The sequence below is a fragment of the Mobula hypostoma genome, chromosome 17 (genome assembly GCF_963921235.1).
Source record: "Mobula hypostoma chromosome 17, sMobHyp1.1, whole genome shotgun sequence".
NCBI classification, from domain to species: domain Eukaryota; kingdom Metazoa; phylum Chordata; class Chondrichthyes; order Myliobatiformes; family Myliobatidae; genus Mobula; species Mobula hypostoma.
In genome coordinates this window covers 54,096,660-54,124,531 of record NC_086113.1, presented here as the reverse complement: position 1 = coordinate 54,124,531, position 27,872 = coordinate 54,096,660, and the positions used below count along the sequence as shown (strand labels likewise).

The 27,872-nt window shown below is 40.1% G+C and overlaps 1 protein-coding gene across 4 annotated transcripts in view; it reads left to right on the top strand.

The window, feature by feature from the left end:
- The window catches only part of LOC134358043 (F-actin-uncapping protein LRRC16A-like), a 342,999-nt gene that overhangs the window by 134,017 nt on the left and 181,110 nt on the right, over window positions 1-27,872 (top strand). For all 4 annotated transcript variants that reach the window (XM_063069926.1, XM_063069928.1, XM_063069927.1 and 1 more), the window contains exons 6-12: window positions 5,690-5,787; window positions 6,233-6,303; window positions 6,593-6,666; window positions 9,031-9,106; window positions 15,459-15,547; window positions 19,147-19,241; window positions 27,202-27,288. In XM_063069926.1, coding sequence (XP_062925996.1) covers window positions 5,690-5,787; window positions 6,233-6,303; window positions 6,593-6,666; window positions 9,031-9,106; window positions 15,459-15,547; window positions 19,147-19,241; window positions 27,202-27,288 — 590 coding nt within the window. The remainder of the gene's footprint in view (window positions 1-5,689; window positions 5,788-6,232; window positions 6,304-6,592; window positions 6,667-9,030; window positions 9,107-15,458; window positions 15,548-19,146; window positions 19,242-27,201; window positions 27,289-27,872) is intronic.

Genomic DNA, 27,872 nt, shown 5'->3' with positions numbered 1-27,872 from the left:
GATGACATGAGAGAAAGTTTAAAGGAGATGTGTGTGGCAAGTTTTTCTTTGATTATCAGAAAATGATGGGTTTCTAGAGTAGGCTGCCAGGGATAGTTATGGAAGCAGGTGGTCATGGTAGCACTGACAGTTCCTTGGGAAGACCAGATTGAGGAGGCGTTTGATCATAAGGAAACCAAGCGCCAGGAGCTGGTAGAGCAGTACCAAAGACAGGGGTGGAGGGCACAATGTGAGCCTGTAGAGGTGGGATGTAGAGGTTTTCCTGGCTGCTTACTGTGTAGAACCTACTCTCTCCCTGGCATAGTGGGAGCTGCAAAGAGAAGAGCCATCAGGACTGTCACTGAGGCTGCTGAGCAAGTCTCCAGATGGCTCTGGATCAAGAGGTGTGACCAGTGGACCAGTGCTGCTGGGACACAAACCAGAGCCTGATCAACCCTGGCTGTGTCGCCTGGGCGAAAGTACCTGATGTGGAAAGACACAAAACACCCGATGACCCTGGGTTACATCGCTGATGATGTGTCCTAGGATGTTTCTCAGTATCATGGAGGCAGGTACGATAGTGGTTGTTAAGAGGCTCTTGGATAGACAAGTGAACATACAGGGAATGGAAAATGTAAGTAATGTGCAGGCCAAGGAGATTTAATTTAATTTGGCATCATGTTCAGCACAGATATTGTGGGCCAAAGGGCCTGTTCCTGTACTCAATTCTGAGTTCTATGTTCTTCCAACTATGTCTTCCACTTCCCATCCTGTTTAAACATTATTTTAAATCTGATTCCATCTCACATTAAGGAATAGATTCCAGATCATAATTACGTCAAGTAAAGCAAGAACTCTCCTCTCCTGTTTCGCCATTAATTCTTTAGCCAGATAACTTAAATCCCTTTCCTTTGAATACTGACTCTGCTGCTGCTGGAAAATCTTTATCCTTATTTGCTACATCAAAACCTTTTAACAACTTGAAAATTTGTTTTCCTTAAACCATGCTCCAAGATTAACAACCTTACCTTATCTCTGTGCAACTGAAGTTCTGCACGACAATCCCCACTTCAGAAAATTTCCCCTGTACTCTTGCTAACCTCCGAAATCCTTTCATTGAGCTATGATTAGAACTGCACAAGATCTTTCTGTCATTGGGTAATCAGTAATTTATGAACATTTAGTGAAATTTCCTTGGTTCAGTGTGCTCTTCCACCTTCAAAGGTTGTGTACAACCAATTCCAGGGGATTCTGTTCTTGCGCCCCTTTTAAAATTGCACTCTTTTGATTTATTTTTTAAAATTTTTATTTGTTTTTCTTTCTCAAATCTGTCAGTTTACAATTTATCCCCAGTTTATTTCTTCTGCCACGTACCAGTGACTTTCATCCGCCTATGACCTGCTGAAGTGTGTTGCAGTCTGCCTCACTGCTGAGTACCTGACTTTAGTATTTCTGGATTTTGAAGTTGTACTCTGCACAACCAAGTTTATTTCATGAATATGCATCAAAGCGAAGAGTGGTAAAAATGCTAATGCTGGAGGATAGCAGTGAATCATGAAATGCACAGAAGCAAACCCTTCTAGCCCACATCGCCATGACGACTGTAATTCCTATCTGTATCTGCACTAATCCCATTTGCCTGCATTTGGGCCCATATCGCGCTATGGCTTTCCTGTCTAACTTTCCTCCAGTTTGAAAAAGAGCTGCTGCATTACTCTCTGCCTTGTGTCTCTCAGCTAATTTTGTAATCACAAAACAACTGCATCTTTGTTCCCTTGGCTTTCAGTTTGTATAACGTGTTGTCCTTTATCAATGCCTTTTGAATACGTCATCCATCCCCTCATAGAACTCAATGAGTCAAATATGATTTTGCTTGAACTAATTAACTGGCTGGCATTTACTAATGCTTTGTAGGTGCAATTAATTATGTCTCTGAAAGATTCTCAACTATTGACATAAGGCTGACTGGTCTGCAGATGTCAGATTATCTCTATTTTTATGGACAGAAAGGTGTAATGTTTCCACTCCTCCAGGCATTGCTCCCGTAATTTTTTTCTACACCTTTTGTTTCTCTCGATTCAAACCAAAGGACAAACTTTTAAATACCTTTCTCCTTTTTACTCTATCTAATTTCTCTAAAGCTTCCATTATTGTGACATTTGAAGCATCTTATAGCTGATGCCGAAGTATGACAGCCTTGTCACCTCTGCATTCCTAGAAATGCTGTTGAATTTGTTTATATGGGTAACTGATGACGTAAAGATTGTTCATGCATAAACTTGTGCTGAGACAATCCTCGTTCAGAATAAAAGTGGTGGGGGCAGGGAGGAACAGAGAGAAAATGAATATGCATCAGGTAGAAATGAGAGAATATTTTCAGTGGCGTGCAACAACTATCCCGTTATCACTCACTCCATCGCCACTTCTATCTTCCATTTGTACCGTATCGTGTTTTTCCAAGCTCCTGTTAATGCCTCTTCAGGATGGAAAAATTGAAATGCAGTACCAGCTGAGGCCACCCACGTGTTAAGTGAATACACCTCCAGTTAATTACAACAAACTGGCAACCTTATTGAAGATTCCAATTAATTGGACAGGATGCTCTTTGAGGCACGTACACATCTGCACCCAGAGCAGTTCCATTGACCTGGGAGTTATCTAGCAATCTACCTTAAACTTTTTTTTAAGGAAAGCTTTGGTCCTAAATAAGCCTTATTCCTGTAACAGCAAAACCAAAGCAAAAACCAAAACAGAACAGTTCTGCGACCACTACAGAGTCATTATTCTTGCATGACACACTCCCAACCCCAATGTTTGCTCCAAAAGTCGAATCCTTGATTCAATCCTTTATTAGCAACTAGCAAGCATACAATCTTGAAGCAGTGAAACTTAGGCTTACCCAAGTGTAAGCTAAGTATTATTCAGCAATGTTAAACGGTCAGCAAAAGATAAGACCTCAGCCGATCCCAAGCTACAAACTGCGATGAAATAAACAAGAATACGTAACTTATTCCCTTCACTTTTACCATGCCCCCACTCATGTGACTGGTTACCATAAATAAACATAATAAATGCAGAACAGAGAATGCAATGCAAATGGACAGCAGATACATGGCTCCTACAATCTCTTTGACTACCCTTTTATTATTTGTAAGTATATTGAAAGACCCTGGCTTCCTTTTCTAATGTGTTCCCTTTGCTTATGCTTTTTACTTTTTTTTGTAGTATTCATCTTGAGTCTCTGGTACTCTGTCAAGATCTAGTTTCAAAATGTTAAGCTTCATCTACTTTAATCAAATTCTACAGTTTTAAACAGCATTTGGTCTGGTATGATGTTAAATGTAATTTGTTGCAAATGCTATTAGTTGAAAACATAAAAAACAATGCAACATTTCTTGAATCCAGAAGTAGTTGTAGATATAAAAGTGTGAATATATGGACTATATAAGGAGGATAGTAAAAGCTTCTTTAGGTATGTGAAAAGGAAAAAAATTGTTAGGACCAAAATTGGGCCCTTGAAGACAGAAGCGGGTGAAGTCATTATGGGAAACAAGGAAATGGCAGATGAGTTGAATAGGTACTTTGGATCTGTCTTCACTAGGGAAGAAACAAACAATCTTCCAGATGTAATAGTGGCCAAAGGACCTAGGGTAATGGATGAATTGAAGGAAATTTATATTAGGGAGGAAATGGTGTTGGATAGGCTGTTGGGTCTGAAGGCTGATAAGTCCCCGGGACCTGATGGTCTGCATCCCAGGGTACTTAAGGAGGTGGCTTTAGAAATCGTGGATGCATTGGTAATCATTTTCCGATGTTCTATAGATTCAGGATCAGTTCCTGTGGATTGGAGGGTGGCTAATGTTGTCCCTCTCTTCAAGAAGGGTGAAGAGAGAAAACGGAATTGTAGACCAGTTAGCCTGATGTCGGTGGTGGGAAAGATGCTGGAGTCAATTATAAAAGATGAAATTATGACACATCTGGATAGTAGTAACAGGATCGGTCCGAGTCAGCATGGATTTACGAAGGGGAAATCGTGCTTGACTAATCTTCTGGAATTTTTTGAGGATGTAACTATGAAAATGGACAAGGGAGAGCCAGTGGATGTAGTGCACCTGGACTTTCAGAAAGCCTTTGATAAAGTACCACATAGGAGATTAGTGGGCAAAATTAGGGCACATGGTATTGGGGGCAGAGTACTGACATTGATTGAAAATTGGCTGGCTGACAGAAAACAAAGATTAACAAGTCCCTTTCGGACTGGCAGGCGGTGACCAGTGGGGTACCGCAGGGTGCAGTGCTGGGACCGCAGCTGTTTACAATATATATTAATGATTTAGATGAGGGAATTAAAAGTAACATTAGCAAATTTGCCGATGACACAAAGCTGGGTGGCAGTGTGAAATGTGATGAGGATGTTATAAGAATACAGGGTGACTTGGACAGGCTGGGTGAGTGGGCAGCTGCATGGCAGATGCAGTTTAATGTGGATAAATGTGAGGTTATCCACCTTGGTAAGAACGGGAAGGCAGATTATTATCTAAATGGAGTCAAGTTAGGAAAAGGGGAAGCACAATGAGATCTAGGTGTTCTTGTACATCAGTCACTGAAAGCAAGTATGCAAGTACAGCAGGCAGTGAAGAAAGCTAATGGCATGCTGGCCTTCATAACAAGGGGAATTGAGTATAAGAGCAAAGAGGTCCTTCTGCAGCTGTACAGGTCCCTGGTGAGACCACACCTGGAGTACTGTGTACAGTTTTGGTCTCTAAATTTGAGGAAGGACATTCTTGCTATTGAGGGAGTGCAGCGTAGGTTCACAAGGTTAATTCCCGGGATGGCGGGACTGTCATATGTCGAAAGATTGGAGCGACTAGGCTTGTATACTCTGGAATTTAGAAGGCTGAGAGGGGATCTTATTGAGACATATAAGATTATTAAGGGATTGGACACGCTGGAGGCAGAAAGCATGTTCCCGCTGATGGGTGATTCCAGAACCAGAGACCACAGTTTTAAGAATTAGGAGTAGGCCATTTAGAACGGAATTGAGGAAAAACTTTTTCACCCAGAGAGTGGTGGATATATGGAATGCTCTGCCCCAGAAGGCTGTGGAGGCCAAGTCTCTGGATGCTTTCAAAAAAGCAATAGATAGAGCTCTTAAAGATAGCGGAATCAAAGGTTATGGGGATAAGGCAGGAACTGGACACTGATTGTGGGTGATCAGCCATGATCTCAGTGAATGGTGGTGCTGGCTCAAAGGGCCGAACGGCCTACTTCTGCACCTATTGTCTATTGACTATTGTGATGTTACATGTGCTCTCTGTTAAACAAGGTGGTCTCTGGAACCTGATACTGTTCTCACAGCCTAAGGATTTAAAAATTGTGGTGAGCACTCTTCTCTCAAGTGGAATATGGCTTCAGAGGGGACAACGTTCAAGCATGAACTTTATGCTTAGCTTGAAAACCAAAACATTGCAGATCTCTGAAATACAGGGAAAATATTGGAAGTGCACAACTAGTCAGGCAGCAGACCAAGAACACTAACTCTGTTTCTCTTTCTCAGATGTTGTTGGCATTGCTGACCATTTCTTGCCTTTTCTGTTTTGATTAGCATTTCTAACCTGTGCGCAATAGTTTATTCCCAAGCGAGCCTGAATTTATAGACTCAGAAGTGTTTTCTGAATAAGATCCTCTTTTTCACATCTGTGTAAAATAGGAGGGTAATGAAAAAGGTGACAATGGAGCCTCCGGATCGGCTCTCATCAGTCCAGGCATTGTGGGATAGTCAGAACATTGCAGAAGCTGGACCCTGTGGTGAGTAAAATTAAATTCCAACTTTGGAGACAAAGACTGAAATAGAATAACAATGCCTCAAGAAATACATTGTCACAAATTATGTTAGAGATACTCCTACACTTCAAAAGATATCTCCATCAGAAATTATTATTACTGCCATTTAAACATTTGACTGTGCACTTTTGGGAATATTTAGTTTATCATTGAGATAATGAGCACAGCGTGATGCCACACTTGGTTTACTGTTTATATTGGTATCAGGTGAATTTTGATATGGGACCTGCAAATCACTGTAATTTAAGCAACTTCGTTGTGTGCACCTAAAGCTATGATTTTCGTCCCTTTGTTATTCTGCCTTTACTGCATCAAATCACACTAATCCTTCCTGTATTTTGGATTCCATTTACACCCAGCTGAATCTTTCCATAATGTCCTTGTCACATTTGAGATTCTTTGTTTAAAGGTGGATTCTCCCAGATGTATGCATGTGTTTGTGACTGGCTTGGACTGCCATACAGAGAAGAAGTTCAATGGGTAAGAACACTTAGTGGAATGTTTCAGAAACACAGAAAAGTGCATTTGCAAGAAATAGGAAAAAATGTAAATGAAGATATGCTTTTGGATCAGGAAATTATAGTTTTCAGTTTTGCAACTAACAAACTCAACATGTTTTATTTAGCATTTGTATTCGGTTATGAATTTTAAGTCCTTGAGGTAATCTATTTAAACTTTTTAAGGAGTAGTTTAATGTAATTTACACATAATTACAGACTGGATTAAAAGTTTAGTTGTTCTGCAGTTGAAATCCTTTGTACTTTTAAAGGACGTGGATACAATTTACCTTACACAAGACACGAGGGAATTGAATTTGCAAGATTTCAGCCATCTTGACCATAGGTAAGTCAAGCATTAGTATTTAATGAGGTTGTCCTGATCAATTAAGTTTTTCAATTCATGTTCAAATGCACGTTGATTTCTTTTGTAAGATATTAAATCAATGCTGCTGTTACGGAATTGCCTGTTTATTTTGGTGCAAATACATTTCAATTGTTCTCAAAAGACACGTCTTCATAACCAAAAGACTTCAAATCTAAATATTGTGCATGGTTGCATAAGTTTTCAGTGTTTTTTTTAGAAGTAGAACACCTCTTCTGTATTGAAACAGTAGTTCTGAAGTGGAGTGGTTAAGTATGAGCGTTCTACTCACCAATATGCTGTAGTTAGCTACAATTTATTCACTTAATTCATTATTTTAACATCAAAGCAAAAAGAGCTTGAAGTATTCCAACTTGAGTTATTTTTATTTACTTGGAGCAATCAGTCAGTTTGGTGCTAATTCTTAAACCTCAGGTTTTATTGATTAGCAGTGGTTTTCAGCTGATGCAGGTGAGACTGCAGAATGTATGTTTTGGATTAATTTGATTGAATCTCATATTCAGTCAATTTTGTTTGTTAGTTTTGTGCTTGCTCAGTATCTTTTGACATTGTTTACACTTCAGTTTTTTACATAATTTATTAAGTGTTTTTCAGTGCCTTTGGTTGGTTTATTCTGTTCAACTGAATTTTAAATTATCTCTCAAATTTGACTTCTACATTTTCTGCAAGGACTGAACCAGTTATTCTGCTGACACCAAAAATCTTGGATGTGATTAGTCTTCAGATACAGTGAAGATACACATGTAACCCTTAGGTTCGGCTGGCCGCGTTAGTCTAGGGAAGGCAGTCTCTGGCCCTGCCAAACGTATGGAATCTGAGGTGCACGACCTCCTGTTTGTGTGGATGCTGTGGGATCTGTTCCCCCGTTACAAATCAGTACCAGGAAATAACAGACAGTACACCGTATGCAATTAAACAATTTAGCTTTATAATTCTTAATTTGACTAAAGGGTTAGTAAAGTAAAACAAAACAAAAAGGGCCCATTTTAATGCAACAGTCTAATGTGCACAAGTCGGATCTGATGGCTTTCCTTCCATTGGTCCTCCATCGATTTCCCTGGGCTTTGTCGACTCCTGGCCTCACTCCAAGTCCACTCTGTCTGGCTGCCTACGGCCTCTCCGTTCAGGCATCTTCTCTTCCTCTCTTCCGCCGAACAAAAGACGTAGATCACCTGGGTCTCAGGCACACAACAAGAAAAAACACTCCCTTCATTGGATGACGCACACGCCAAAGCCCCCGTTATCTCTATCCATAACCCAAACACTGCTGCTACAGAAAAAACCATTACTTTGGCAGTGCTTCTACAGAAAGACCATTACATTAGCAGTGAAACCTTTCCCAGGGTTTTATACACACAAGTTGCTTCCCTTTCAAAGGGTAATGACATCATAGAACACAGAAAATCTACAGCACATTACAGGCCCAATGTTGTGCCGACCACGTAACCTACTCTAGAAGCTGCCTAAAATTTCCCTACCGCATAACCCTCTATTTTTCTAAGAGTCTCTTAAAAGACCCTATTGTATCATCTGAGCCAGACTCCTCAGAAGACTTTAGATCCAATTCGAGGGTGGATGATGTCATAAATGATCAGAGCTAAAACAGAAATTTTTATAGAACACTATAATCATTGTCAATATTTCTAGACCAGGAAAAGGTAAATAATCTGTCTTGGATTCTATGAATCACTATTAGTGTTCTACAAACTCCTCCAGACCATAGTTTTGTAGCTTTCAAGAGCAGGGGAAACTTTTTTAAAAGACAAATCCAGCCCTTTCAAAAATTTGCTTTTGGGTGGAATAGCGAAGGGAACACAAAGGAGAGGGGTAATACTTCCTGCATTGTGATATATGTTCCTGAAAAGGAATATACAGCCAGTGTGTTAATCTTTTTTTTTAAGCCCTTCCGTTTTATGTAAAGCACGATCTTCATTAAAGCTACTGTGTTTTACCTTGTTAAATGGGATGTTTAGGTTAGTGGAGTAAACCAAATGGGGAAGGATGTGGTGAGGGTAAGTAAATTGCTCACAGATTTATATTTTTCATGACTTTGGATGTCTTGCATAAATGTTGCAAAAAATCACTATATAAATATAGTGAATTTTAACACATTAAAATGTTGCATAGCTTTGCAGAATTTTGCAATGCAAAGGAACTTTTGTCATATAACATCATCCTGATCAGAAGCTAGTGATTGTATTAGATTGGATAAACCTTTAAAAATGTGAATCAGTAAGATTCATCTATACATTAATTTTATTTGTTTTAGAGATTCATCTGTCAAATCTAAGTTAAATAAATCAATCTTTCTTCATATTTTATTAGAGACTTAATACCAATTGTTGCAGCCCTGGAGTACAACCAGTGGTTCACAAAACTCTGTTCCAAGGACCTTAAACTGGTAAGTAAATATTAAGGTTTTCTGTTTAATGGAATGCTGCAGCATATTGTAAGTATTCTGGCTTGCTTCGTTCATTTTCTGTGGTAGTTACCTTTGGCAACTAGAGACATGAATGTCAGGTTGTTGGATAGGATGTGAAAGAGAAACCTGCCTGTGGGACAGGCAAAGGAACATTCTGCTATCATTGGGATGGTCATTATCTCGCTCGGGCAACATCGTGTTTCAGGTCGTGTGTCTCATTGTTGTTTACAAGACCTTGGTGCTCAGAGTTTACTACTTAGAACTGAGACTCTGGAAAAGTAGTAATACTGGGGTTCACGATCATCTCAAACTTTGGTGTTCTGTGCCCTTTTCAAAAAGTTCTCAAAATAATAGTCAGTCATGTTTCGACAGAGAAGAAAGTATCCCAAATAACCATGATTAGAGGTCTTCTGTTTTTTACATGCAATTTTATTTTCTCTGCAGGTTGTTCAGTGTGTGCAATTACTTTATAGAACATTTCAGCTTGTCAAAATGAATGGGTGTGCTTAAATTATGACTAAATTGCTTGAGAAGCAATGGGAGTTATATTTTTACACCACTTTATATTAGATCTAAAATATCTACATATATCGGTGACACAACTGTTGAAAATGATTGGATATTAAGGATAGCTTATCGCTCCTCAGACTGCCTCAGTAATAGAGAGGTCTGATGTTGAGTCTACTTGCACTGGCAAATAAAAATAAAAGCACACATATTCTTTAATCCACTAGATTTTAGCTTGTGATGTGTGACCTGTGACTTACCCTGTGAAACAGAGAGAGAATACTTTTGCTTGCTTTCACCACCTAATTTTGAAGCAACATTCAAGCAGTGTGAGAAGAAGAACAGAAATAAACAAAGGAAAGCATAGGAGGTAAAGTAGGAGTGGGATCCATATCCGGGAATAAGAAGATAAACAAAGTTTTAAAGTAGTTTTCCTTATGGCACTTTCAAAAGCTAATGACACTCAGGTTATCTGGGAATCTGTCCTAAAAATCTGAAATAATAGATACTGCTAAATCATTACTTAAACTGGTGCCAAACCAAACAGCTAATCAAATTTGTTTGCTATATCAGATTTCATTCGTTAATTTTTATACTGAGAGCCCTGATCTAGAGTCTTGGGCACCAATCAAAAGAATTGAGCACAGAGCCACAAATGTCTGACTTCTCCTTGACAATATAAATCTAATGGAGCATGATTATTATACTGAAGCTTTTGAAATTATTGAGCTACCCATGAGTAAAACTTAGCATGTCTTTATTAACTTGACTGCCTTTGAGAGATCTATTGCTTCTTTAATTCACTCCCTGCTGATTTAGCATGATTTGTGAAGATTAGCCATTAATCACCGGAAGGACAAAACAACTTATATTTATAGAGCATCTTCAATATAACAACACATTCCGAAGGGATTTGCAACTTTCTCTCACAAAGTTTACCTTGTGTAACTTAAAGATATCAGGAGATGACCAAAAGTTTGAGCAAAGAGATAGGTTTAAGGATGCGTTTGTACAAAAGCAAAATGTAGGCTCGAGAGGGATAAGCATAACTAACTGTGAAGGTTGCAGAGCAGAAGAAGTAAAGAACATAGATGGCTACAAAACGTAGATTATGTAATAAAACTCAACTGATTTAGCAAGCTCTGGACTTTGGTGTCATCTTGGTAGATTAGAGTATGGGATGTTATTCCTATTAATACCTCAACACACTTGGAGTTCATTTTTAAGATGTTGCACAATATCATAATTTTCCAATGAAGGGTTGGCAGGAAATGGAGCTCTGGTGAGTTTAAAGGAAGCATGGGAAATATCGTCTGCTGAACCGTTGGGATATCTGAAGTCAGATAGAGGATTATTGAAGTATCGCTGTAGTTCCCTCAAAGCCTACATGCTAGTTACCATATTCCGGGGTGAAGGATGGATAGGGCATAAGCAAATGTGAACATGGGTAACAATGACTTCAAGCTTATGGAGGATGGGATGAGGAAGACGGTTTTGGCAAAGAGCTGATAGAGGTGAGCTGGTGAGGCTTGACAGCAGGTAGACTGAAACAGGTGGAATTAAAGCACATAGTGCTGGAAACACTCAGCAGGTCTGGCAACATCAATGGAGAGAGGTCTGCCATCTTCAGGATGAACAGGTCTGGGACTTGAAATGGTGACTTATTTTTTTTAAACTTTCCCTGGATGCGGCCTGATCTCTGGAGTGTTTAGAGATGAGAAAGTCTGCAGATACTGGAAATCCAAGCAACACACACAAAATGCTGGAGGAGCTCAGCAGGCCAGGTGGCATCAATAGAAAAGAGTCAATAGTGGACACTTTGGGCCAAGGCCCTTCATCAGGACTGGAATAAAAGATAAGAAGTTAGACTCTTCTCTCTCCCCCCCCCCCCCCACCCTCAGCTCCACCTTCTTGCTCTAGCTTCTCATCTTTTTATTCCAGTCCTGATGATTTACTCTTTCCCATAGATGCTACCTGGCCTGCCGAGCTCCTCCAGCATTTGTGTGTGTCTCTTGAGTGTTTATGTCATTTTCTGTTTTCATTTTAATTTTCTGCTGGTTTAATGGGTGGAATTGGCTAATGCCAGAGATGTAAAAATGTGTGATCTTAATGGAATCAAAAAGTGATCCACATTCTCTGTAGAGCAAATATCCACACTAAGGTTGTGAATTATTTGCTTCTGATTCAGACAGCTGTAAGAAGATGAAAGGAGAGGTTGTGTGAGAAGACAATGGCTTTGAGTTTAGCTCAGGAATTGTTTGTTAATTCAGTACTGATTATTGGCATCTCAGTCTCCATATGTAAATGTAGTGGAGGGGTCAAGAGAAGGGGTATTGAAGTAGAGCTGTGAGTTGTCATAGTATATGTGAGTGTATGGAAGACATAGTATTTCTGTTACATTGATAGCTAGGAGGGGCATTTTGTTGAAGTGGAAGGATACATCAGCGCCCACTTTGTCACAATGGTTCTCTCAAGTGATGCTATGTCTTAGTCTGGAGAAAATTAGAAGTCGAACCTTTGAACCTTTATTTGATTTTGAGACAAGATGGGGCTCATTTGCTCGTTATTATCATTTGAGCTAATTGATAGATTTTTTCCACGATCTAATTGTAAATCTGTTGGTATATTTTCTTTTCTTGCTGGCGGTTTGATGTTTATTTTTAGAAGCTTTTTGTCTGACGCATGGCTCCGGGGTTGTACACCTAATGGGTTCTCTTTTTTTCTCACTTCTGCTTAGTAGGTTTTTTTTGTTATCACAATTTTTTTTCAATCTTTAAGATAATGTCTTTTTTGAGACATTGTAAGTGTTGTTACTTCAATGTACTTGTGTTATTTCTTTTGTATAATATAATAATAAAAAGATTTGAAAAGAAAGAGTGTATGGAAGACAATGTGTTCAAGGAAATGTGTACTTTTTTATATTTTGGAACTTACCTTACTCCGCTTCTACATATTTGTTTTTCTATCCATTGATTCCTTTTCTCATGAATTAAGCAATTCAAGGTTTAGAGTAAATTTACATATACAATTGCAAAAATAAAGTTTGTGAACTCTTTGCAGTTACCTGGTTTTCTATATTAATTTGTTGTAAAAAGTGGGGTGATAGAAACCATAGAAAACCATAGAAACTACAGCACAGAAACAGGCCTTTTGGCCCTTCTTGGCTGTGCCGAACCATTTTCTGCCTAGTCCCACTGACCTGCACACGGAATAGGATCTTCATCTTAGTCAGATAATGGACAAACACAATCTGCCTAAGATGCACAAACAATTGTACTTCTTGTCAATACTGTGTACACCATTTAAACAATTACAGTCTAGGTTCAAAAAGTTATATGAACCTCTTGGGTAATGCCTGTAGAAAAGCTATTTGAAGTCAGGTGTTCCAATCAATGAGATCAATTTGGAGGTGTGAGTTGTAGAGGTGCTCTGCCTTACATAAAAAAAGGTACAAAGTCAGGTTACTGACAGAGCTTGCTCTTCTCAAGAAAGACCTGTTTATGTGCACCATGCCTCGATCAAACAACTTTCAGAAGACCTTAGAAGACGAATTATAGAGATGCATAGAGCTGGAAAAGGCTATAGAAACATTTCTAAAGACTTGAGTGTTGTTCAGTCCACAGTAAGGGAAATTGTCTACAAATGGAGGAAATTCAGTACTGTTGCTACTCTCCCTAAGACTGGGCATCCTGCAAAGATCACACCAAGAGCACAACGTGCCATGCTGAAGAAGGTGAAAAAGAACCTAAGGATAACAGCAAAAGATCTGCAGAAATCTCTAGAACTTTCTACAGTCTCTGTTCATGTGTCCACTAAAAGAAAACACTGAACAAGAATGGTGTTCATAAACGGACACCACAGAGGAAATGACTGCTCGCCGAAAAAAAAATTGCTGCACGTCTCAAGTTTGCAAAAACCACCTGGGTGTTCCATAATGTTTCTGGGATAATGCTTTGTGGACAGATAGGACAAAAGTTGAACTTTTTGGCAGAAATGCATTCAACTGTGTTAGAAGGAAAAGGCACACTGCATAAAAACCTCATCCCAATTGTGAACCTCATCCCCATTGCTCCTGTACCTAAAAAGACCAAGGTAACATGCCTGAATGACTGGCGTTCTGTCGCACTCACCTCAATAATAAGCAAATGCTTTGAGAGACTGGTCAAGGACTACATCTGCAGCTTGCTACCACCCACACTGGACCTCCTATAATTCGCCTACCAACACAACCGATCAACAGATGACACAATAGCCGCAGCTCTACACACCATCATTAGATTCAAGATTCAAAGATTCAAAAAACTTTATTGTCATTCTAACCGTACATCAGCTCTGCAGGGCAGAATGAGACAGCATTTCCCAGGAGCAGTGCAATCATACCATAACAAACGCAACACTAAATAATAAACATAACAACAAATAGTAAAACACAACAGCCACATGTCAGTTAAAATCAAGTTATAAGTGTCCAGTGCAAGTTAAAAGTTAAAAGACCTTAATCCAATTGAGATGCTGTGGTGTGACATGAAGAGGGCTGTTCATGCAAGGTATCCTAGAAATATTGATGAACTGGAACAGTTATGTATGGAGGTATGGGTTAAGATTCCTGCTCACCATTGTTCAAGTCTGATCAGTAGCTACGGGAAATGTTTGGTGGAAGTTATTGCTGCTAAAGGATGTTCTACCACTTATTAAGTACAAGGGTTCACATGCTTTTTCCAGCCAGGACTGTGAATGATTAAACAATGTATTCAATAAAGACATGAAAAGTACAATTGTTTGTGTGTTATTAGGTTAGGCAGGTTGTGTTTATCTATTATTATGATTTAGATGAAAATAATTTTAAGAGTAATTAACACAGAAAAACAGGTAATTGCAAATGGTTCAAAAATTTTCTTGGGACTATATGTCACTGTGTACAACCCTGAGATTTAACATCTTGTGAGCAAACTCAGCAAATCTATACAATAGTAACTACAACAGGATCAATGGAAGATCAACCAGAGTGCAGAAGACAACAAACTGTGCAAATGCAAATATTAATGAAAAGCAATAAATAGTGAGAACATGAGATGAAGAGACCCTGAAAGTGAGTTCATAGGTTGTAAGAACATTTCACTGATAGAGCATATGATTAGAATGTAGTTATTTCCTTTTTTTTCCCAAGAGCCTGATAGTTGAGGGGTAATAACTGTTCTTGAACCTTGTGGTGCAAGTCCTGAAGCTCTTGTACCCTCATGACGGCAGCAGCGAGAAGAGAGTATGACCTGGGTAGTGGAGATCTCTTTGGTGTTTCAGTAGTTGGGAGGGCTTAACCTGTGATGTACTGGGCCAAATCCACTGCTTTTTGTCAGATTTTTTGTCAAAGTGCTCTGGTGTTCCCATACCAGGCTGTGATGCAGGCAGTCAATACACTCTCCACCACACACCTGTAGAAGCTTGTCAAAGTTTTAGATCTCATGCCGAATCTCTGTAGACTCCTTAGAAAATAGAGGTGTTGCCATGCTTTCTTCACAATTGCATTTGCCTACTGAGTCCAGGACAGGACAAGTAGTTTGGCTGATTAGCTTTTTACTCATTGTCATGTTGTTTGACTTTATTGCATTTCATATTACAGCACTTTAGCTGACAATCCTATTAAAACTGACAGAACTTTTTTAAGGAAGGAGTGTTAATATGGTGGTGAGGAGGGAGAAATCTTGAATTCAGGTTCTCTGTCCAGTGGAATGGAATAATGTGTGTGTCATTTGGGTGTGGTTTGTGCTTTGTTTATCATTATCACCTATTTTTAATTTTAGGCAGATTTCATTTTCTAATTCTTCAGTCCACAGATGTTTGTGACCAAATCCTACGAGTGATTGCTCGATCCACACGTTTGGAGGAGCTGGTGCTGGAAAACGGAGGATTGCGAACGTAAGTACCGTTTGGTTAGTCATTGATTCAAAAGTATGTAACCTCTGGGGGCGAAAAGATTAAATCATCTTTTAAGATTTATAAAACCATTAAATGGCGTTTAGGCTCTGTATATTAAAGCTTCAGAATTCTTATTTGCTTTTCATGTGTGAGCACTCATAATCTGTTCAGTGTTTTTATTTGGATCGGTGCAGCACCCTAAAGAGTTTATTGCAGTCACAGAACATAGAACACTACAGCACAAGACAGGCCTGTCTCCCTATAATCTTGTGCGAGCCTTTTAACCGGTTCTTAAGATCAAACTACCCTTCCCTCCTACATTGCTTTCTCTTTCTTTTTTATCATCAATGTACCCGTCTAAATGTTCCTTAGATGTCCCTAATGTATCTGTCTGTACCCCTACCCCTGGTAGGGTGTTCCTTGCACCCACCACTCTCAGTATTGGAACTCAGCATCAGATTTAACGTCACTGAAATACGCTGGGAGATTTGCTGTTTTGCAGCAGCAGTACAGTGCAATACTTTAGGAGAAAACTAAATGACACTACGAAATATATAAAATCTTAAATTAAAAAGTAGTGCAAAGGAGAAAAGATAGTGAGTTAGTGTACATGGGTTCGTTGTCCTTTCAGAAATCTCATGGCGGAGGGGAAGAAGCCATTCCTAAAACATTGTGTGTGTGTCTTCAGACCCCTGGACCACCTCTGGCAGTAATAAGAAGAGAGGATGTCCTGGGTGATGGGGGTCCTTAATGATGGATGCTGCCTTTCTGAGGCATCACCTTTTGAAGATGCTGAGGAGGCTAGGGCCCATGATGGAGCTGGCTGAGTTTGCAACCATCTGCAGCTTTTTCCAGTCCTGTGCAGTGGTCCCTCCAGACCAGACAGTGATGGAACCAGCAAGAATGCTCTCCATGGTCCAGCTGCAGAAACTTGCCAGGGCCTTTGGTGACATACCATATTACCTCGAACTCCTAAAGAAATAAAGCTGCTGACATGCCTTCTTTGCAATTTCATCAATATGTTGGGCCCAGAAACATCTTCAGAGACGTTGACACCTAGGAACTTGAAACAGGTCACCCTTTCCTCTGCTGACCCCTCGGTGAGGACTGGTCTGTATTCCATGACTTGCCCTTCTTGAAGTCCACATTCAATTCCTTGGTCTTACTGATGCTGAATGCAAGGTTGTTGTTGATCTTAACCAACTGATCTATCTCACTCTTATACGCCTCCTCGTCAGCATCTAAAATTCAGTCAAAAACAGTTTCATCATTGACAAATTTATAGATATTATTTGAGCTGTACCTAACCACAGTCATGGGTGCAGAGAGAATAGAGTAACAGGCTAAATACACATTCTTAAGGTATGCTAGTGTTGATTGTAAACGAGGAAGATGTTATTTCCAATCCACACTGACTGTGGTCTTCTGAGAGGAAGTCGAGGATCCATTTGGTACAAAGGCTGGGGTTTTTGAAGCTTGTTGATTAGTACCAAGTGTTGAACGCTGGGCTGTAATCAATCAACGGCAGCCTGACATGGGTATTACTGTTGCCCAGATGATCTAAGTGTAAAAAATCTCTGACATCCTCGGACTTTTAGTTGCAACACCGAGACATCATCTGCAGAAATTCTCTAATGACTCAGCAGTAATTGGGTGTACAAAGGGAGAACTGGAAGATGAATACAGGGCCCTGGTGGAGGACTTTGTCAAATGGTGCAAACTGAATCACCTGCAGCTCAACATCAGTAAGGCAAAGGATCTGGTGATGGACTTTAGGAAGACTGTGCCTGCACTGCTCCCTGTTACTATTGATGGTGAGAATGTGGATGTGGGAAGGACCTATAAGTACCTAGGGGTGCACCTGGATGACAGACTCGAGTGGATCACCAACACAGAGGCTGTACAGTGGATCACCAACACAGAGGCTGTGTACAAGAAGGGCCAGAGTCGCCTCTACTTCCTGAGGAGACTGAGGTCTTTTGGAGTATGCAGACCTCTCCTTCACATGTCCTACCAGTCTGTTGTCACCAGCACAGTCTTCTGTGTGGTGGTGTGCTGGGGCAAAGGCATCAACACGTGTAATGTCAACATGCTCAATAAACTGATTAGAAAGGCTGGCTGTGTTATAGGAATCAAACTGGACACACTGGAGGCTGTGGTAGAACAAAGGGCCTTATGGAAAACCCTGACAATTCTGGACAATGTTTCTCACTTTCTGCTTGCCACCTTGGCTGAACAGAGGAGCTCTTCAGTAATAGACTAAGACAAATGCACTGCTCCAAAGAGTTCTGTATGAGATCTAATATTTATATCTGTCCATTTGTAATGCTACTGTGACACTGTAATTTCCTTTGGGATCAATAAAGTATCTCGCTGTCTACACCTCAATCACCTTAAAATTATGACCCCTCATGTTAGTCAAGATCTCTCTGTTAAGAATCCTGCCATTAACCCTGTATTCTGCCTTCAAATTCAACCATCCAAAGTGATTCACTACACACTTACCCGGTTTAAACTCTGTCTGCCACGTCTCAGCCCAGCTTTGCATCTTGTCAATGGTTTGTTGTAACCAACGATAACCTTCCATGCTATCAATAGTTCCACCAACCTTCATGACATGTGCAAACACTTCCACATCCAATGTATTTATAAAGATCACAAAGAGGAGGAGTCCCAGATCCCTGCAAACACTACTGGTCACCAACTCCAGGCAGAAGATGCTCCACCTACAGCCACCCTCTGCCTTCTTGGGGTAAGCCAATTCTGAATCCACTAATGGACATAACAACTAGATATCAGTAGATGGATGGTTCACTGTCAGTAACAGGTTCGCTCTCAGGACTTCCTGTCAACGGTAACTTCAGTCTTGTATAAAATGTACATACTATATGCAAAGAGGTAAATCACTATACATAAAACCCAGCCGATCTTGCACCATTTATATGTATTGGTGTATATGCTATACTTTCTTAATGCCTGTTACACTGCTGGCATTTAGGGCAGCAATGAAGGTTTCTTTCATTGATTTTTCCGTAACAATTTTTTTTTAAGCAGTCAAAGTTGTTAGCCCTGAGCTGAACCCCTGAACCCAGAGGACCAGTGGACCACTTTTAGTCTGGCCTCTACCCTTTGACCTGTTTGGCATGGGAGACCCAAGCAAGAGCCAAAGCACAAGGCCCTGTCTGCAGCCAAGTTAATCCTCCGGGTCATTGAGGCCCGCAAGCCTTCAAACCCTAGGACACGGTTGCAGTCCTTTTGGAGCGTATATACGACCTCAATTTTGCATTATATATCCCTCAATTTGGACCAAATAAAATAGGTCTGAATTATATACAATATTGCATGTAAGATATTTGAAATCTCTTTACAGGAACCCAGAACAAAATTAAAATGAGTTGTTGATAACTTTATGGTAACCCCTGACTATTGTCAGAAGGAGCACGGAAGCAGAGTGGGATGGGATTGAGCAGTAAGATTTGGGTGTAATACATATTTAGAGACTGATCCATGACTCATGGTCCTTAATTATGTTGTACCTGGTTGGGAATTAACATTGAAGTGCATCCCTTGATAGAGTTTTTAATCATTTTTTCTCTTAGGGATTTTGCACAGAAGTTGGCTAGTGCTCTCGCTCACAATCCCAACTCAGGACTTCACACAATCAATCTTGCCAGTAATCAGCTGGAGGACAGAGGTATGTGAACTGCATCCATATAATTAGTCTACAGATTTTTATTAACTTTGCTTCTACATGCAACTGAGTTGCATCTGTTAAGTAGCTAAGCAAGATCACACACCTGTTGGACTAAGAGCAAGCTGCCGGCATCAGATTTCCTCTAGTCTCTGCACGTTTCTCATTATGCAGTCAAAGGGTTCTTAAAAATTGTATTTTTTATGATTGTTAATGGTCGCCTTTGACTGAATACTCACATGGTTCAATCACCTCCGGTGAAAACTGTAAAACTGTTTCGTACAAAAAGTTGCTATTTGCGATGCACAACTACACCAAGACTTCCTCCAGAATAGTTTGCACTCTGCCTCACTCTGCATCAGTTAATGTGAAATTCCTGTATTCCCATGATTTATACCAGAATAGTTTGCACTCTGCCTCACTCTGCATCAGTTGATGTGAAGTTACTGTATTCCCATGATTTATGCCAGTTAAACTCGTCACAGAAAGGACACAACAGGGATAGAGTTCTCCTTGTCCTTATCTACCACCCCACAAGCCTCCGTATGCAGTGCATCAGTCTCTGTAACTTCCATCATCTCCAATGGGATCTGATCATTTAGTACATCTTTCCCTCTTTCCACCATCTCCCACTTTCAGTAGGGATTACTCTCTATGGAACACCTTTGTCCTCTCATCCCTCCTCACTGCTCTCTCTCCTGGTATTTATCCTTGCAAGCATCCTTCCTCACTGTCACTCAGGGCCCCAAACAGTCCTTTCAGGTGTGGCGAAACTTCACCTGCGATTCTCTCAGGGCCAGCTATTGTATCTGGTGCTCCCAGTGGGGTCTCTACAAAGGTAAGACCCTATGCATGTCGGAGAACCAATCTGTCGAGCACCTTCGCTCTGTACACTGCAAATGGCAGGATCTCCTATTTCAATACGACTTCCTATTCCTTTCTGATATGTCTGTCCATGGTCTCCTCCACTGCTGTGATGAGGCCACACTGAGGTCGGAGTCACACCTTGTATTCTGTCTGGGTAGCCTCCAAACTGTTCAAGTTTCCTAACATCTGCAGCCACGATGAAGCCACTCAAGGTGCAGGAGCAACACCCTATCTTCTGTCTGTGTAGTCTCCAACCTGATGGCAAGAATATTGATTTCTCCTTCCCAGTAAAAATATTTCCCACCCCTTCCTCTAGTCCCCACTCTGACCTTTCACCTCTTCTCACCTACCTATTTCATTCCCCTGGGTCTCCTCTCCTATCAGATTCCCTCCTCTCCAGCCCTTTACTTTTTCCACCCACCTGGCTTCACTTCTAACTATTCTCCTTCCCCTCACCCACCTTTTTATTCTGGCATCTTCCCCCTTCCTTCTCAGTCCTGAAGCATGGTCTCAGTCCAAAACGTGGACTGTTTATTCATTTCCATCGATGTTGCCTGACCTGCTGAGTTCCTCTAGCATTTCGCATGTGTTTCCTTGATTTCCAGATCTGTAGACTTCCTCATGTTTATGATCTGTAGAATCTCTTGTGTTTAAGTTAAGACACCCCCATTTTAGTCAGGGTGTCCTTTGAAATGATGTTATTTAACTGCATAGCACTGAAAATCAACTGCTACAGATGTGAGTGCGTTCCAACAAATATTACTTAGTTTGATTAAAAACATTTTAGATTTTCATTCTTTTCTGAATTCAAATTATTTTTTCTGCAGCCGAAATGGCCCTGAAATTTCCATTCTCATTTGATTTTCTTTTTAATAGCAAGATCATTTTAAACCGATGTTCTAAACCTGTGCATATGGAACAAACAGGAAACAAAGCTGCAGATGTTCAAAATCGGAAATAAAAACCAAAATGCTGAAATTACCCAGCAGGTCAGGCAGCATTCTGGAAAGAGAAACGGGTAATTTTTCAATTCTGAAATGTTGTGTTACTCTTTCCATGGTGGTTGTCTAATTTGCTGAGCATTTTCTGTTTCCATATACGCAAAAACACATTGGACTTGTCACATCTCAAAATAATTCGGAATAACCAGTCAGGGAAATGGGTGCAGCAACAAATTGGGTCAAGGCAAATTCCAAGTATAGATTTAAAGGCTTGCTTCAAGAACTGGCTGTGCCTCTAATCAACTATTCTGGTACGTTACAACACTGACATCCACTCAAAATTTTGAAAATAAACTTAGTACAAATCTATACTGGCTAATTACTGTATAGTCACTCTCCCCTCAATGCTCAGCAATATGACAGAAGGTTCTGTCTACAGTGTCATTAAGCTGTACTTGTTTTCCATTTACTGATCTCCAATATACCTTGATCAATGACCTTCCTTCCATTTAATGTTCACTGATTATACAGTGCTCAATTCAATTAGCAGTATTTACTGCTGATAACGAAATAGAATAACCAGTGTCAGGAGCCCTACTATCATCATCCTGGCAGACATCATTGACTAAAGCCTTCACTGGACCAGCAACCTTCCACAACTCTCTGGGGCAGACAATTCCAGATATTCACTACTCTCTGCGAGAAGAAATTTCTATGTACATTGTCGCTTTATTTTGAAACTGCGACCCCTTATTCAAGTTCCTCCTGTTAATGAAAACACCAATAGGAGCTGGAGTTGGCTACCAGGCCCCTCAAGCCTGCCTTGCCATTCAGTATGATATTGATTCATCTATACAGACCTCAACTCCTCTTCTGTGCCAGTTCACCATAACTCTCATGTCTTCAATATTTCAAATATTGGAGACCATATCAATGATCTGGTCTCCACTATATCTGGACCAAAGAATTCCAGAGTTTCATACTTTGAAAGAATCCTGCCATCTGCCCTGTCAAGTCCTCTTATGATCATTTATGTTTCATGATTATCCCTCCTTCTCCTGAAAAAAAAATACAATCCTGACCTGTTTAGCCATGCTGGATAGGATTTAACCTGCTGAACCTCCTTTGGACTGTCTGCACTGCTACTGTATCCCTTCTTTAGTAAGGGTTCCAAAGCTGTGCACAGTACTCCAGGTGTGGCCTCACCAGCAACCTGTATAACTTTCACAAAACTTCCCAATTTTTAAACTCTAGCCCCTTCACAATAAAGACCAGTGTAAGCCACTAGCCGAACCGAGGGATACACCAGTATTCCATTTGCCTCCTCATCTTCATGCTGTAATTTTCTGCTAACTTTTTGTAATCCCCACACACGAAAGCTTAGATCCCTCTTTACTTTGCTCATATGTAGCTTCCTTCTCTATAGACAATCTTCTTTTTGATTACTGAATTATATGTCTTCCTACTTGCCCGCTTTAAACTCCATTTGCCACGTTTTCACCCAGTCACTCAACGGATCTATATCCCTTTGCAGAATCACGGCAATGTTATCTCAATATGCCTGTCGCTAGCAAACTTGGATACTCTCCATTCTGCCCCTCCTAGTTAGTAAATTAAATTGTAAATAATTGAAGGTCAGGAACTGCTCTCTAAGGCACTCTACTCATTATACTCTTCCAAACTGAAAAAAGACCCATTTATTCCCACTTTTAACACATTTCCTTCAATATTATGAGGTCTCAACTTGTGCTAACAACCTTTTAATATTGCACCTTGTCAAATGCCTTTTGGAAATCCAGATGCACTACTTCTACAAATATCTTTATATCAACACCTTTTCTTACATCCTTGAAGCAAACTTGTTAAACATAATTTATTTTTTTTATCAAACCATGTTGAGTTGATTTGATTAATCTTGAATCTTTCTTAAATGATTATCCACTTCTACTTTAATTACTGACTCCAGTGTCTTACCAACAATAAATGTTACTCTAACTTGCCTCTTGGCTTTTTACCTTTTATCTTCTATCCTTAGCTCATGGAGACACATTTTTCTATTTCCTAATCCATTGGTTATAAAAGAATTGAATCTGAGTTTTTGAAATACTTCAACCAATGTATCCATTATCACTGTAGCTATTTCTTCTGCCTATTATGCTGCTGGCATTTAGGGCAGCTGCGAAGGTCCTCTATCTCTGTCTGTGCATTAGGATTCTTCATTGCTGTTTCTGTAGCAATTGTTTTTTGACCAGTCAGGGTTGTTGGCCCTGAGCTGAACCCGAAGGACAGGTGGACCACTCTTCGTCTGGCCTCTCTCTACCCTTTGACCTGGCATGGGTGACCCTACCAATAGCCAAAGCATAAAGCCCTAACTCCAGTCAACATAATTCTCTGGGTCATTGAGGCATGCAAACTTCCAAACCCTGCAATGGGGTTGTCATCCTCTTGGAGGTATATAGCCATTTAGAACTACAAAATCACAACAATGATGAAATAAGTTCCAGTCTCCTGGATTTAATAACTTTCAAAGTTTGGTACCATCTGCGACAAAGCAAACAGTGACTCCCTCTTTGGTGCTCCATCCACCACCCGAAATAGTGATTCACTCCACCATGAGTGTGCTGTGGCTGCAGTCTGTACCAACTAGTCAAAGTAGAGTATATTATCCTATGCCAAAGTACATGTGTGTACATTTGCAATAAAAACTTACTTGCAGGAGCATCACAGGTGCATGGCATCACATTCATAAGAAAAGCATAAATTGTAAAAAGTTTCATAAGAAAGAACACGATGAGAATATAAATAAACAAAGTCGATTAACCAAGATTAGGGTCGTGCAGGTTAGTTTAAGAGCTGAATAATTGAAGGAAAATGACTGATCTTGAACATGGGACTTCAGCTTCTGTACCTCCTGCCCGATGGAATCCATGATAAGATGGTATGGCCCAGATGGTGGATTCTTCTCCAGGTGGAGCACCATCCTTACTTCGAAATACCTTGTGGCTTGGTTTAAATTCTGGAACTCTCTCTCCAGAAGCATTCTGGCAATTCCTTCCCCTGAAGAACAGCAGTGGTTCAATGATAGTGTCCACACCTCTACCAGCAGATGATGGCCTTTTTAACATTCCGCCTGGAATGTAAGAACCAGAATCCTTTTTGTACATATTGCAAGTATTTCTGTGTTCTATTTTATACCAGTATCAGTAATGGACTGGATATGGCTACATTTAGCACACTGTCCACCCACTTGCATTTACCTGGGCCACATACGGAGGCTGAACAAGGAGTAGGCAGCAGCTAGCTGAAGCTCTTTCTCCATGTTAACTGCAAGAAATGGCTGTGCAGTCTCTAACTTGGCAGTATGACCACTGAATTCTCACTTCTGATAACTGCTTTCCCCTGTTCCTTTTCTTTTTTCTCTATCCACCCAGCTCCCACTGCCCTATCTCCTCCTCTCCCCACTTATCACTATCTGCCAACACCCACACATTCATCCCATTAGTTTCCCTCTCCAACTTCCTCCCTTTATTCCATGATCTTCCTTCCCCTCCTATCAGATTTCATCACCTTCAGTCCTCTGTCACTTCCACCAATCACCTGCCAGCTTCTGACACACTTCCCACCACCTCCATATCTGCCTATCACTACCTATCATTTGCCAGCTCTTGCTCCACCCCTTCACTGCACCATTTTATACTGGGTATCTCCCCTCTATCCTTCGATCCAGGTGAAGGGTCCGAAACAGCAGCTCTCCCATTTCCCTTCATAGATTATAGATGTTGCCTGAACCACTGAATTTCACCATCATTTTGTGTGTTCCTCCAGATTCTAGCATTGGTAGTCTCTTGTGTCTCCATAACTGCAAGTAACATGGTTTGAATCAACTCTTGTGACTTATTCTCAGTAATGTAGTTTACAAATCATAAAGATATGGCACTTGGCTATCTTAAAGTAAGTTCTACAAACTCCTAAAATCAGGGGACTGACCTGAGCTTCAATGTATTCAGGTTGTCAGCTCTATCCTTCTTCCTTTAGAACTCTGCCTCATAATAAGCTAAAAACAAAATGGTTCTATCTCTTCTGCATCAATCACATGTTGCATACTTGCATGGCAGCGCGTTGCACTAAAGCATGTCCCACCTGGTAGTGTGTCATAATTCCTCAAATTCTGAGGATAGCCCATCAATTATGTGACAGTGTTCACTTTTTTGAACTGTCAAATCGTCTTTGATCTGTCCTGTCAGTGGTTGAGGACTCCTTTCTACATCTGAAACATTAAGTGTCGTGTCGTGCTGAAATCCTGGTAAGGTTGCCAGCTGTGTCCTGTTTAGACATTGTTCAGCTTGCATTCTAATTGGCTGCATACACTGTAGCATTTAAGGTAACTTGCTCAGCATATAAAAAAAAATGCCGCTGTTTCTTTCTAAATTATTTATTTACTTCAGAATCTGACATCACTGGCAGGGTTCATATTGATTGGCCATACCTTGAGAAGGTGATACCTTTGGGCTGAGTGCTAGGTTGATCATTTCAGAGGTTATCTTTTAAGAGCAAAGCCACATATAACCTTGCTTTTCCATTAGTCTCTGGGTCTCGACCCTGTGACAATTGGACTCTTAGCAGAGCTGCAGGTTTTTATTTGGAAGTATCCAGGAGCAGTTTCTTGTTGCAGGTTTGCTTCCAGGGCATTATAATCTGATGGGTACCTGATCCTCAAAAAAACTAGGGAAATGTCAACTTCTCTGCTTGATAAAGGCTCCCTGATGTGAAACATTGAGTTTCTCCTTCCACAGATGCTGCTTGAATTGCTGAGTGCTTACTGTGTTTTCTGTTTTTTTTTTGTTTCAGATTTCCAGCATCTTCTGTTTATTTTTATTTCTCCATTTCTTCAAGACATCCCCACTCCCCCCACCCCCACAAACTGCACAGTCACACTCAACAGCAAAATAAATCCAGGAAGCTCCTTTCTGGTTTGTACAGACATGATACTCAAATAGGTCTCTCGCATTAGAACAGCAGTAGCAAGAGTAGAGACTTAATGTTAGAAAAAGCTACTGTGGAAACATATGAAGGATATTTTTCTCACTTGGATCAAGAATTTGAATGTTTTGCAAAGTAAAAAGAAAGTACTCATAGAGCCAAGTACTCATTTATAGTCAGTGAATGTGAAAACAGGACTGAGAGGTAACTCACAGGGGTGTGTATAGAAACCATCCATAATTTATAGTCTACCAACTCTTTGCTGAAAGTTAATTTAAGTACAGTTTAAGGCACACTGAAATTTCACTGGTGGTAATCAGCTTGGGAGTATTTGCGTCAATCCATAATTTTTCAGAATCCGTTTGAACTTGCATCATGTCCTCTCAGAGCTGAGTTGATGCGAAGGAGAATGGTGAAATTAAACCTTCCAAACTTGCAGTTTGAGGAAGAAATGTGAGCCAACACAGAGAGTCAAATTGGCAATTATTCTAGGTAAGAAGGTTCCAAAGTGTTTGTCGGAAGGGAAGGGCCGTAATGTGGAGGGAAGCACAATAGACGTAACCATGGCACATCACCAACATTCGTATTCCTGCTCAGATAATCCATTTTTGCTGGTATTGGTTGAAAAATAAACACCAGGACGCTGGGAGCTCCCCAGCCACTTGTTATGAGATCTCAATGGCATGGCTCTCAGTTTATTGCTTCATCTGCTAAGTGGTACCACTCACAACAGTGGCTCCATCTATTTCAATGCTGCCTACATTCATCAGTAGCAATTACATGACCAAATGTGTAAAGTGAACTTGAACCCACAACTTGTCACTCAAAAGAGATGAAGATTTTTTTTTCTAAGTATTTTACCCTCTCCAGGTTTGCAGATAATTCTGTTGTGAAAATGTTTATTTTTCTAAATGAATACTTGAAAATATCACTGCTGTAAAGGCACTGAATTAATTTTCATTATGTGTAATATGCTTCAGAATGGATTTTTCCCGTTTTAAATCTATGTTTCAGTCTAGAATGTTATGTTGGCATGAATTAACTGCCTAAGCTGTTTTCAGCATTGAATTATTAAAAACAACGTGCTCGTGCTATAGTTGGAGTTTTGTGACTTTTAGAGATATGTATTTATTTCAGTGTTCAATAAAGATTTAATAATCGGATTTGTTTTGTAGGTATGTCTTCCTTGAGCAGCCAATTTGCCAAAATTCCAAAGGGACTGAAACATTTAAACATGTCGAAAACCTCCTTGTCACCTAAAGGTACTGGAAAAAATATTACTTGCTTCTTCAGTCGACAGTGTGAGAGGATAATTATGAAATGCATCTAACTTAACTTAAACAGGGAGTTAACAGAAATATGAAGCCAGCAGTCAGTTAATTGCATCAATTGCACACCACCAAATAATGTCAACATTTAATACATCCAGGCTCTTTGTGTTTGAGCAGCTTTTTTTTTAGAACACAAAACTAAACCCTTCTCTGTCCTTTAGGGTCCTGTAGTTTCCATTATTTTCAATGTTGCCCATATTTCTTTTCAAATGTACAATGACATCTGCCTCAATTGCTGATATTTGGTATAATAACAGCTCCATAAGCTTCTTCTTCTCTCTCTACTTCTTTCCCTTCAGGGCATTCTGTAAAACCTCTGCCTCTTGATGTTCTCTTAATATTCTTTCTAAGCTGCCAATAAAAGTTAATTTACATCATCAGCTGTGAATTAATACTATGGCCTTGTGACCTTGTACTTGGTGCTTACAACTTTGTACATATTTTAATTTGCCTTGTATTCTGTGTCCTATTTACAAATTTTAAATGCTAGAAGCATTTTTGTGATTTTCACTTGT